Source organism: Colobus angolensis, unplaced genomic scaffold, assembly GCF_000951035.1.
Source record: "Colobus angolensis palliatus isolate OR3802 unplaced genomic scaffold, Cang.pa_1.0 Scaffold36, whole genome shotgun sequence".
Lineage (NCBI taxonomy): Eukaryota > Metazoa > Chordata > Mammalia > Primates > Cercopithecidae > Colobus > Colobus angolensis.
The window spans coordinates 7,949,177-7,961,648 of NW_012116932.1; the positions used below are offsets into that span (position 1 = coordinate 7,949,177).

At 39.8% G+C, this 12,472-nt stretch overlaps 1 protein-coding gene across 1 annotated transcript in view; it reads left to right on the forward strand.

The window, feature by feature from the left end:
* Nucleotides 1-620: 620 nt before the first annotated feature.
* The window catches only part of TRA2B (transformer 2 beta homolog (Drosophila)), a 23,130-nt gene continuing 11,278 nt past the window's right edge, over nt 621-12,472 (forward strand). Inside the window, 2 exon segments of the mRNA XM_011953422.1 lie at nt 621-932; nt 11,936-12,069. Of these exon segments, the coding sequence (XP_011808812.1) occupies nt 897-932; nt 11,936-12,069 (170 nt within the window). The 5' untranslated portion in view covers nt 621-896.

The following is a 12,472-nucleotide window of genomic DNA, read 5'->3' on the forward strand; positions in this document are numbered from 1 at the left end:
GCTCTGTCGCCCAGGCTGCAGTGCGGTGGCGCGATCTCGGCTCACTGCAACCTCCGCCTCCCGGGTTCAAGCGATTCTCCTGCCTCAGCCTCCGGAGTGGCTGGGACTACAGGCGTGTGCCACCACTCCTGGCTAATTTTTTTTGTATCTTTAGTAGAGACGGGGTTTCACCATATTGGCCAGGCTGGTCTTGCACCCCTGACTTTGTGATCCTCCCACCTAGGCCTCTCAAAGTGCTGTGATTACAGGCGTGAGCCACCACGCCCGGCCGATCTGACCTTTTTTAAACGAAGACGCATGCAGGAAGGATATATCTACAAGTAAGACAAAATGAAATAAGAACCCAGTGTACGAACATTCACTTCTCTAACAAAGACACAAAACGAGAAACTAGTAAGGCGGAGAAAGGCATTGAGATTGGGGAAAACAGCATCTCCTCCCTCCCCGCACTCTCGACATGTTCCCTGGAAAGTTCTAGAAGGGATTCAGAAGTGACTGGTGACATCACCGTGGCCCCGTGGCGCCCACCACAGCGGCCAACTGACACGCCAGCTTTCCCGCCTCATAGAGGCCAGGAACGGGGGTGGGGCCCTGCGAGGGGCGGGGTCACGTCACTTCCTGTGCGGGACGCACTACTGCTGGAGAGGAAAGGCAGAGCGAGGAGGGGCGAGGCCAAGAAAGCGCGCGTTTCTGGGAGGGGCGGAGCCTGGCTAAGGAGGGCCGCGTCACATCCGGTAGAGTTAGAGCCCGTGCGGAGGCGGTGCGGAGCGGTTGGGCTCTGAGCGGCTGGGCGACCGGAGCGTCGTGCGGGGCTGCGGCGGAGCCTCCTTAAAGAAGGTGCAAGAGGTTGGCAGCTTCGATTGAAGCACATCGACCGGCGACAGCAGCCAGGAGTCATGAGCGACAGCGGCGAGCAGAACTACGGCGAGCGGGTACGTAGAGTTGCTGTAGGGGGCGGCTGTGTGGTCATAGCTCCTTGCATCTTTTTCTAGGCCCATCGGCCTCGGGCCAGGAGGCAGGGGCGTTTTAGGCTCCGAAGTCTGAAGCCGGGAGGGCAGGCAAGGGAGACAGCTTTTAACCAAAAAAAGCCCTTGTGGATAGTGCCTTAGTGCCTTTGGTCGTGAAGGAGGGAGGCCACCGGCGGGTTTATGTGGCTTCTGCCCGAGACGGCCGTTTTTCCCGTTATAAGCGGGGGAAGATGAAAATGGCCGCTGCGTCCCCGCGGTGTTGGGGGAGGGGAGCGATATCTTACTTCGGCGTTGCTCTCCTGCGAAGGTCCGCCGCAGCCATCTTGGGCTGGCGGGCTGGGCGCGCTGCCAGAGGCACAAAATGGCGGAGGAGCCGCGCGGCAACGCGGGCTCGACCCACCGCGGGCCGCGCTTCATAAGGTCGCGTGGTGGGGTGGAATGAGACAGACGACGTTCTTTGGGGTCTTTGGGCCGGTGTTTAGGTTAACGAAGGACCGTCTTTGCCTCCACGGAAAGGAGGGAGTCTGGGGTGTCCTTGGGGCCTCTTAAGATGAAAACTAATCTGAGGCCGACTAAGTTTGGGCCCGTTAGGTGGAGGGTATTGCGTGAGGGCTTTGTGTTTGGCCTAAATGAAGCGCTTTTCTCTGATAAAGGGCTTCCCAGGCAAAAGTCTGCATCAGTATTCTGTTAGACCACAAAATCGCTAAGATTATTTTGTGGACATCGCTTTTCCACGGGATTGTGAAGGAGAAATTGGCGGGCAACAATTTACGGCGCCGTTATTTCCTTTGTTTTGAGGCGTTCTAATACTTAGAACCACAGCGTGTGTTGGGTACACTTTTCTTTCCCTTAAGTTTCCACCTTTTAAAGGTGTTTAGTGAGGGTTGATTGAATTGCAGGAACAAGACAGTTCTAGGATTTAAGCAGCATACGTAGCTGGTCTGTGAGGCTCTGGGTATTAGATTCGGAAAGCATTGAATGATGCGAAGATACGAGGCTTGCTAGAATTAAGAGGAATCTGTTAGAAGGGTAATAGAAAAGCACCATAGAAATTGATTTTTGAGGCTGTTACCGGGAATAATTTGTGCTTTAAAAAAAAATTGTTACCTAAGTTTTCCCTGGTTGGTAGAGCTACCTTAAGATCTGAGTATGATTTATCAGGTAAATAAGATTATTAAATGTCTTAGCAAACTTTTGATTAAGATTTTAGATGATTCGTTAGAGTATTTTAGGAAGAAATTTTCAGTGATGAAGCTTGAGTTTCCTGTGTAATTTTGGAGCCCAAACTGCTTAATTTGGTTTGAAAACTAATCAAGCCTTGCGTTTACATATTCGGAAGAGCATAGAGTTTTTAGGTTTTGATGTTTTTCCCTAAGCTGCTGACTGCAACGTCACGAGTGTTACAGATTTTTTTTTTTTTAAGTTTTTGCTTTCTTGGGTAACAAAGTTGGGATTGAGCTCAAAAGTTGTTAAAAAGTCGTGACTTCTGTTCTTTGGCAGTTGAATCTGTTAAAACTAGTCATAAAGTCTTTTGTTACTAAACAGAACAATTACTGAGTACCTTTGTACTCCTTCATAAATACAAAATGGCTTCTGACTAAAGGAGCTCTCGGTTGAATACACGTGAAGAATGCTTGAGAATGGAAAATTGGCCCAAAGAGTTCATTAGTGTATTTTACGTGAGAAAGGAAACAATTGAAACTGGGTTCCAGTTTGAGACTCGGTTCGAGAGAAATTTGAAATTTTCTGATTGGTTATCTTTTTACTAGTAAAAGTACATTGTGTTTTTCACAGTCTTTGAATTGTAGAGGGAGGTTAACTTAATGTGATAAAAATTGAAATTATTTTATTACGTAAGAGTCTTCGCTTTCTGGCCGAGATCGCTAAACTTAAAAGTTGTGAAGTACTTCCATATTGTTGTGTTTGGTGTTTGTGTTCCAATTGGAACCTTTAAGAGTTGGAACACACCTGAATCAAACACGTGTCTAGGCTTCCAAAGCAAGCTTGGGAAAACCATAAACCTCAGTGGAACAGTTTAATCTTAGACATGCCGGTATGATGCTTCTCTGGAGCCAGAAAAATGAGTGTCATTCAACTCCAGGCTTCTGGACTGGGTCTTAATGTAAATCACTAATCTCTTCAAATCAGTGAAATTCTCCCTTTTTTATCTGTCTCTAATCCAGACAGTCTCACGCCTCTGTGCCCCACCTTTTCCAGTGACTAGGAGTTTGTTGTTGTGTCCCTCCCCTATAAGGTTGGGTGTGTGGGATAAATTATTCTCAGTTTGATCACTCAGTAGAATACATTTGGGTGGATATAATGACATTTAAAGAACTGGTGTGTCTCTCATCCCTTGTTGGTCTGTGGGATTTATTTTTTCCCCCATCTCAGAGGTAATAGATTTACACTATATAGGCGTCTAATTAGCAGACTTAACCTGAGCTGGCCAAACCACTTTCAAAAGTAAGATCTCATTTTCATCTCCAGATTCAAGCCTCTTCCCCCCAAATTGCTTGCATTTTGTAAAGGGGTTCACTAGCACCCTTTCTTTGTAAAAAGAGGCACTCCTAGCTGTTAAGTCACAATTACAAGAACTTGGATAAAAAGTTGATAGGAAATTTAGAAGTGCAGGGTAATGTTTAGAGCCCAATAGTGGTCACAGTGTATAGGGTGTGTGAGATTTGTATGTTGGTCTGGCACTCGGTGTAATGTTGTGACCCCCTCAACATTTTAATGAGTTTCTACAAGTGAGTGTTTACTATTGGAATCCAAAAACTAAGGAGATACTGATGTATGCACCAGATGTTAAAGAAAATGTTTTGACCCAGCAGATACTCGGATAGAATACTGGCTGTTAATTTTTGTAGAACCGATGTGTTTGCAACATAGGCACATTATCTTTATCATTAGAGATGAATAGCAGCATCTGGACACCAACCCATCAAACTGCCTTTCAAATTCTGCAGTTTTTCTCTTCTTCTGCTTAATCTTGGGATGTCTTTTTGTATTCCTTGGTTTTAGCTCCTAAACTCTAAATTCTAATTTTCAAAACATCTCTGAATCTACTTCTTTCTAAAGAATTGTAGCCATCTCACCAAATTCCTTTAAAAGATTGAATCGTCAAATAGGAAATTGTATTGTTGTGAGTCTGGTTAGGTTTATCAGTCTCTTGAAACCAGGTTGAAATTTTTTTTTTTCTTGGTTTTAAACAAGAATGCTTTAATATTGTGGATATTGTCTGGAACTAGAACGTGACATTTTCAAGCTGACATTACAAGTGATTTTATAAGGTAAGTACCACTGGTTTTGCCAAAAGGTTGAAGAGGAATTTAGATGGTGGGGGAAGTGTTAATGGGATTTGCCTTGCACAGCCTTTTTTCCTTCTTTCTTTACAATAAAACCCAAATCTAGGTGGTAAACATTAATGCTTTCATAGTTATTTTGCCCAGGACTAGGACAGAGCTACAGTTGTGTATATTTATTGAGCCTTAGCGTTATGTTTTATGTTGATCAGTGTTTTTACATATGCGACTGTTAACAAGGCATGGTGACTGATGTTTAGGAATTTTAAGTGTTTTGACCCATGTTAGTATTTGGGGGTGTGGGATATGTAGAATTAGATATTGAAATCACTTAGTATTGTTTTTAAACTGCAAGCCAAAGCAAGTTCTTCACCATAGCAAACTACAGTCTTGAAATTCCCCCAAAATCTCTGCTTTGAATTGGGTTTTGGAGGTTACACTGAGATTGATGTTATCAACATAGATTGTTATGTGACAGTTTGGATGAGGGGCCCCTTTTTCTCTTTAATTTTTGTGGTTAGAAATTAGGTTAAAAGATAGTCTTCTGGAAAGTCAAAAAATACATAATACTTTTGTTGGGGAGTACTGAATGTTTTATGAATGTAAATTTAAGAGTCTGCTATATTTGCAAGAGAGTTTTTGTAAGCACGGGCCTACAACTAATTTCAGGTGATGGTTTTTTCCAGACACTATTCTCCAGTTTTTGAGGGTTTTATCTATCCATTCACCCTTCTGGTAGACATTTTGTCCTTATTATATTGATGTGAGCATTGACGTTTCCATAACAGGATTAATTAGTTTTTCTTTTCCCCATCCCTCCCAATTTTTAAAATATTGCCTTGTCTGTCACCTTAATGAGTTTGTGCATGTTTAATGTTAAATGGATTCCAGTTGTATCCCCTAGAAACGTTTTAACAAAAATGTGTTGATAGGACAAGTTTCTGTTTATTTCTAACTAGGATATCTTAACTAAATGTTCATAACACTAGCCCAGTAGTTGGTCTTCTGGTTTTATAAAGTAGCCACTCGAACTTAGCTGAGTTGAAATAAATCTAATATTTATATTAATTTAGTAATGGTTTTGTTTTTAAACTGTAAGAGAAGGAACCAGGTTAGGAAGGGGTAATTAAATAACAGCGGGAAGGTATCCATATTGGAAACAGTTGTGATAGCTACAGCTATGGCCTCTATTCCTGTATCTTCTGCATCTAAGTGCCCTATTTGTATCGAACTTTTAGGAGGCCCCAAGGAAACCTGCTTGGGCATTCTGATTCCAAGATTACATTTGTGCTGCCAGAAAACATTTCCCATTGCATTTTAGTGATGGATATTTAAAGAAAACCAATTACTGTAACTCCCTTAAATAAAAATGTATTTTAAAATTTTTGGATTACAAAATAATTGACTTTAAAACTAGACTGGAAATTATCCTTTTTGTTAGGAAAGACATCCCAGCACTTGCCAGGTTAACAATGGTTGTCTTTATGCCCAGATAGGTATAAAGACTTGCAATTTTTTTAACAAAGCCTTACATTTTTTTCAGGAGGAAAAACTAAGAGAGGAAATAATTGACAATAAAATGAAAGATCATCAAGGTGAAATGTAGGATAACAAGAAAAACTAGAATGTTTTATGGAGGCAGTATTTATTTTGTTTAGCGTGTTCAGACATTTAGAGATCAGCTATATTCAATCTTTTTAATTATTTGAGGAGGTGAGCTATAATTTTAATAGTGCCACCTTTTAAAGTAGTATTTCTCCTTTGGACATCCAGAAGACTTAATATTTTCTTCATTGAGGGGGAAAATGTACAACAAAACTCTTCGAAAATACCAGTGTTGGATTCAAGTTTGTTCTGCTTTCCTTCATAGCTACTGGCATATTGTGTAGGTGGTTGACTTGATTTTGTCTTTTTGTGATTCATACTATAATATACCATTAGAGCAGCTTTTCAGGGGGTGGGTTACACTTCAGTTCCAAATTGTCAGGTTCCTTGACACTGTCTTTCTACAGAACTCTTAAGTACTCTTAAGTACAAAAGTGTGTGACGCTAAATACGTTTCTTTATCCTACCTAGACAAGTCACAATACTGTAAACCTCTTCAACCCTGAGCCTTTGTACAAATGAATTGTCCGTGCTTTCCTTTCTTGCACTTATGTATTAATGTGTCACTTTTTGACTAGAGGTGTGCTTTTGACACTTAACCTATTTTCTATTGAATATAATAAGAAGTGTGAAATGTAGTAGTTCTTAAAATGTTAAATGAACAGTAAATGTTCAGTGGCGCACTTCACATTCAACTTAAGCATGATAAATCTATTTGGAGTAGAGAAATGAGATTGATTACCATATATTCTAGAACCAGCAGAAAACTATGTAGTTTCAGTTTTTTGAGCTGCATATTCTAGTTTCTTTTTTAATCCAAATCAACAAAGGGATTTTTTTTTTCTAGTTTCAGTTTTGGCACTGGATTTTATCCTGGAGTTTTAAAATATTCTTCATCCTGTTCTTTTTCTATTAAGGTTAATGTTGAAGAAGGAAAATGCGGAAGTCGTCATTTGACAAGTTTTATAAATGAGTATTTGAAGCTCAGGAATAAGTGAAGCTGAAATTTGAAAAAATAAAAGAAAGAATGCATGCTAATTATCAGACCAGAAGTCCCACTTGTAGAATATTGAGCAATTTGTGTGAAGTGGGGAAGATGAAAGAAGTCAGAATTTGAAACGGAAGAATGAAGAAAAGAAATAAAAATGAAGTTAAGATAAGAAGTAATCTGGAATCAGAAAGCACTACGCTAAGTAATTACTAGTCTGTTTATGTGTCCCTGTATATTTTGCTAAACATGCATGCATTATTTGTTTAATAGAAGAAAATATATACAGGGTAAAGAAGTGCCTTCCAGGGGAAACGTTTAAATTAGGTAATTCTGATTTTAACTGCTTAGTCAAATGATTGAAATGCAATTTTTAAAAAACAATATTTAGTAGTCAAGCACCAGGCAGCAATGAGATCTCCAGCATGGGTAACAGTGGGCTTCATGTTGTCCTCTCTAGATAAACTTTTTACCTATCTAATGTTGCTGGTCCTGGGGCATGAGTGAATACCTCCAGGGTTGGAACTAGTGGTCTTTGCCACCTCCCTGGACTCTTAGATTGCACTGATCCCTTTCCTTCAGTACTGAGTAATGTGTAGTAGAATGTTTTCTGTTAAATGATTTTCAAAAGAATGTCACCAAGATGGTTATGGAACCAAACCCCCAAAATCCAAACAAAGCATTGAATAGAATAGTTCCCTTTGGCATTAGTGTGTTAGTTTTTTCTATATGGCAGGTAGTGGAAATCTATGAGCATTTGGGCCCTAAATTTAAGATGCATATTTGCTAAATACACAGGGATGGTTTTTCAAATTCTGTTTCTGTTTAATGCCTATTCCAGCTGATTGACTAGGGTTACTGATAAAATACAGTAGCTTCCCCTTAGAAGAGATGGGTCACACAAGTGAACAGGATAGCTAATACAAATTGCAGTAGTAGCAGATGCTTTCATTCCTGTTTCTCCTTTTCTGCTATCAACATTTAGTTATTGTAATATTAGAGGTATAGGTTACAAAGTAGCCTTATTCTGGTTACCCATCCCTACCACTTACTGAGAAATTCAACCCAAAAACTGTCTCTTCCTTTTCTGTGTGTTTTGTTTTAGCTGAGTAGAAGGGTCAAGTGATTGTTGTAATGTTGTTACTCTCCGTTGGGTGAGACAAGTACACACATCAAAATAATATCCAGTAGTAGCCGGCCAACAGTTTTCTACCCAATTGAGAATGCCGAGAGTATCATCTCATACAGTTCTTCCTGAAATAAACTTTCTCTGAGAGTTGTCAGGTCTTCATGCTCTTGGAGAAAGTGACTTAAATGGCATTTCTTAGAGAATCCATTTTCTGATGCTTTCAGGCCTGTTTATTTCTGTATCTTGCAAGCAGAAGAAAATTTTCTCATAAGAAGTTTTGCATTCCTTTGTCAGATTTCTTGCCATAGATAAACTAATGATAACATAAATGTTACTTTTATGTTCCAAATTACTCAAAGAGCAAGCAGGAAGCTGAGGTAAAAGTGATGTGAACGAATATTACATTTTAATTCCAAGCCCATGGATTGCTTTTATCAAGAAACCTGACAAGTCCTTGGGGTGCAAAAGAGGAAAATACCTCTTAACCCCCAGCCCACTAAAGGAAAGAAAGCAATTTGGAATCCGGTTATGACCCAAGCTGGATAGACTTAAGGTGAGAAAACATTACTAGTGGACTATTGTGTCCATTTGTTTTTGTTTTCCCCCTTGACCAAAGCATCTGTGGATCCTAGTGTGTCTCCTCCTCGGACCATAGGGAAGATGAAGAGGAGGCTGGCTTCTGTTCCTGAGAACAGGCAGTGTGTGAAAGACCACCTTAATCAGAGGTCTGATTAAAGCTAGGGGGAGTCAAAGCAAGGAAGTTGGGATGACAGCGTTTCAGGAAGGTAACCTTTGCCAAGAGAGAAAAAATCAGTAGGAAGCATGTAACTTCTGAAGTTGACTAAGTCAAGGATGTCAGACTTAATTAGTATGATTATTAAATAGTGTTTTAAGAGATGCAGATGCCCAATTCCAGGCCACCTAAAAACAGACTCCAGTTCAGAGTTCTTGTATTTGAAAATGCTGTAGACGTTTAGTGCATACCTATGTTTATGAGCCTCTGTTTTAAATCTAATAAACTACATTCCGTTTTTAAAATAATACAGGGATTGGATGGTGATTCCTTCTTTCAAATACGTTTTTGTAAGGTGGTTGCTGTTCTCAGAATAGGGAGATGTAGATTATTTTGTTGGAAGGCTAAGTGTGCTGCATTTTTACTTGATGTATTCCCTGCAGGTTTTGTATTAGGATGTGGCTGAGATCCAGTCTGTGAGAGCTTGATTGATTCCCTGAGCATTTTGCAGGGAAATTTTGGCTTTACTCACGCTAATTTTCGGTTCATGGTCCCTTTTCGTGAGGCAGTGGTGTCCAGTTCTGTCTCTTGGTGTGGTTTTAATGTGTTGACCATGTCAGCCCTAACAGTGGAATTTGAAGTATCCTTAGATTTAGGGTTTTCCCCAACTGGTTTTGCAGATTTGCCTGTCTGCATTAATATTTAAAGTTAACATTATGTTTTCGATTTGGGTGCTAATTTTAGGTCTTATTTTTTTGTAGACAAGCTTTATTTATTTCCTTGCATATGTATTTCCCAGCCAGTTAAATGGCCAAAATAACTTCAGAAGGCTTTAACTTTTTTAAGAAAATGTCACTGATAAAGGTGGAGACGTTTAGGTGCTATCCCAAACACGTGTCAGTATAGAAAAGGAAGCCAAGCCTTTGCATTCTGGTATTTCCTTTATTCCTGGCCTAAGAAATGATTGCTTACAAAATATATCTGCGTAGTTCGTTAGTTTTGGAGGCTGAGTGAAAACTGTGGTTTCCCAAATATTGTATCTGTGATCTGCTGGAATTTAAGGAGAAAACTTCATTAAGTCTTATTTTGTAGGTTAGGAGTAGTATCTCTTCCCTCAGTGGACAGGCTGCTGAAACATCTTAGCTTAGAATAAAGGCTTTTCTGTTAAATAAAGCCAGGAGCTTATTAAAGAGGATCTTGACTTGACCCATTCTTCCTTTATACTCAGATTCCTGGGCCGACTGATTTCTGTTAACTACAGTTACTTTATTGGTAGTCTTTTAACTGTTAATGTGAAACATCCATATTCTGCTTTCCCTTCCATTGAGGTAATCTTCTAGTGTTGGAGTAAACAGGCGTTTAGCAACTTTTGGGATCCCCATTTCTATCTTCTCACCTGTATTAATTTTTGCCTGTGGTAAAAGTAGCAAAAATTACACCCTCATTTTTGAGTCTCAGAATACTTGATAGGGAACTCCAAGGGATTGTTATTTATTGGAATCCCCAGAGCATCGCTACAGCCTTTAACCATTTCTTGATGTTAAAGGCAGCTGTCCTCACTAATAAAGAAGGGTATCGTATTTTTCTTTTAATCTCTTTACAGTCATTCATGGAGGGAGGTAGAGGGGAAAGGCTGTCACATTTCATGTCACCTCACCAATGTTTTATAATGGCCTTGAACTCATTTTACTGGATGAGTTAGCCTTTCCTTCTCTGTTAAACCTCAAACCTTAATTTGTCTCTTTTGTGTTACATTATGCATTTTTTTCCCTGAGCATCAAAGGATCCTCCAAATTTTCTCTGTTACGCTGTAAACCACAAAACTATCTTCTAAAGTGTTTTGAGGTGTAATTTAAAATAATCCTCTATCTTCTATCCTTTCAAGAATGTCCAGAATACTCTGAAGATGTGTCACACAAGGAAATCTCTTGTGATTAAATTTTATCTGGAAGCTTCACCTTTGATTCATGCCATATAGTGACTTATTGTAATACTGCTTCCTTGTGAGTCTTGCTATTTCTGCTCTCTTGAGTAGAAAGGCTCACCAGGCTACATTTTGTCTAAGTTGGTTAACCTAAAATAAAGGTTGCCTTATTTGATAATTTTATCTATCAGACTGATGGGGAGTAAGTAGGTTCTGTCCCTTCCTCATCTACTGTTTTGGTGCCTTGGCAGAACTTTTCCTTGGTTTCATTACTTAATATACCTCTTGTTGATTAATTTGGACTATGTGTCTTTAACTCGTTGATGACCTAGTTGTCCTGGTTAGCCATTCCTTTGCTATTTTTCGTTACAGATCCCCCCACCCCTTAACATGCCAGCCAATCCCAGTTTTGATTGGGAAAGCTTTGGCTTTTGTATGTAGTTTCTGTTCTCTTTCGCTTCCTGGGCCCTAGATTAGGAGCTCCTGATTTAGCTGCCCTGGTTTTAATGTGTGCTTAAGTTAACTAGGTAAGTTAGGTTAATTCCTGGTTTCCCGTAAGTTTGCCCTGGCTCGTCTCCATTTAGCTGGAGAAACTGTGAAGGATCTCTGATATCTACTCTTATTTGTGTGTAGTTCGCTGTTCTGTTATAGCTCCATCTGGTTGCTTTCAGTTTTTTAGGGGGCCTCCCACCATGGCTAGATGCAATAGGGTTTTACAGGGTTTAGTGTCTTTCAAGCTAGCCTTTGCTTTCCACTAGGTTTCTGCCTTTCTCTAGGATTTGAAACTGAGATCATCATCTTTATCTCTTTTATCACTGAATTATGAATAATAACTTGAAAGGTCAAGGTCTATTTTTTTAAGTAAATTATATAAATTTTATAGGGTTTGTTTTATTGATTGCAACTTGATTGAAATAGGTATAAAGTATAGGTGTCATAGTTAATAAGGTTCCGTCTCACCCTAGTCTTTATGGAGTAACATTCTGAAACACAGTCCTTGGACAGTTCCCTTAACTGCTTGACTTTGGCACCCCTTTCTGAAGGAAGTGGGGTCAGATAATTCTTATCCCTGCTCCAAAAAGGTGGAAGAAAGGACAAGTTAATTGACTTATGTCATTTGGAGCAATGAAACTATTAACACCAGGTGTATTCAGTTCCTGCCCTTACCTATATTTTCTTATCTTGGAAGGGGATTGCTGTCCCTCGCCATTTATCTCACAGCAGCTTATTTGTTTTTAAAGTTGCCCAGAAAGTGTGCAAATTAAACTTTTAACATCTACGTGTAGGAATCCCGTTCTGCTTCCAGAAGTGGAAGTGCTCACGGATCGGGGAAATCTGCAAGGCATACCCCTGCAAGGTCTCGCTCCAAGGAAGATTCCAGGCGTTCCAGATCAAAGTCCAGGTCCAGATCTGAATCTAGGTAAGAAAGACTCTTGAGATTTCCTCGTTACTCTTAGCTCTGAAATTGGTGCGTGTTTTGTAAACCAGGAAGTTAGAGAGGGTTAGATTATTTGTTGGCCTATTAAATATTGGTACTAGAAGTGAACTTAAGTTCTGGGAGGCAAGACTAAAAGCGGTTAAGAGCCTGGGCTTTTGGAGTCAGGGTTCTCTATTTTTGTTGGTTTGGGCAGATTATATAACCTTTCAGCATTAGCTTCTTTATCAAAGGCAAATTAGAAATACAGTACCAGTTCTTCAGGGTGGTTGTGAGGATTTACTGAATGTAAGTAAATTGCTTATTAGTATGGCAAATACACTGCAGAACATTGGCTTTCAGTAATTGCAATTCTTGATAAATAAGAATATATGTGGTGCGCCTTTTT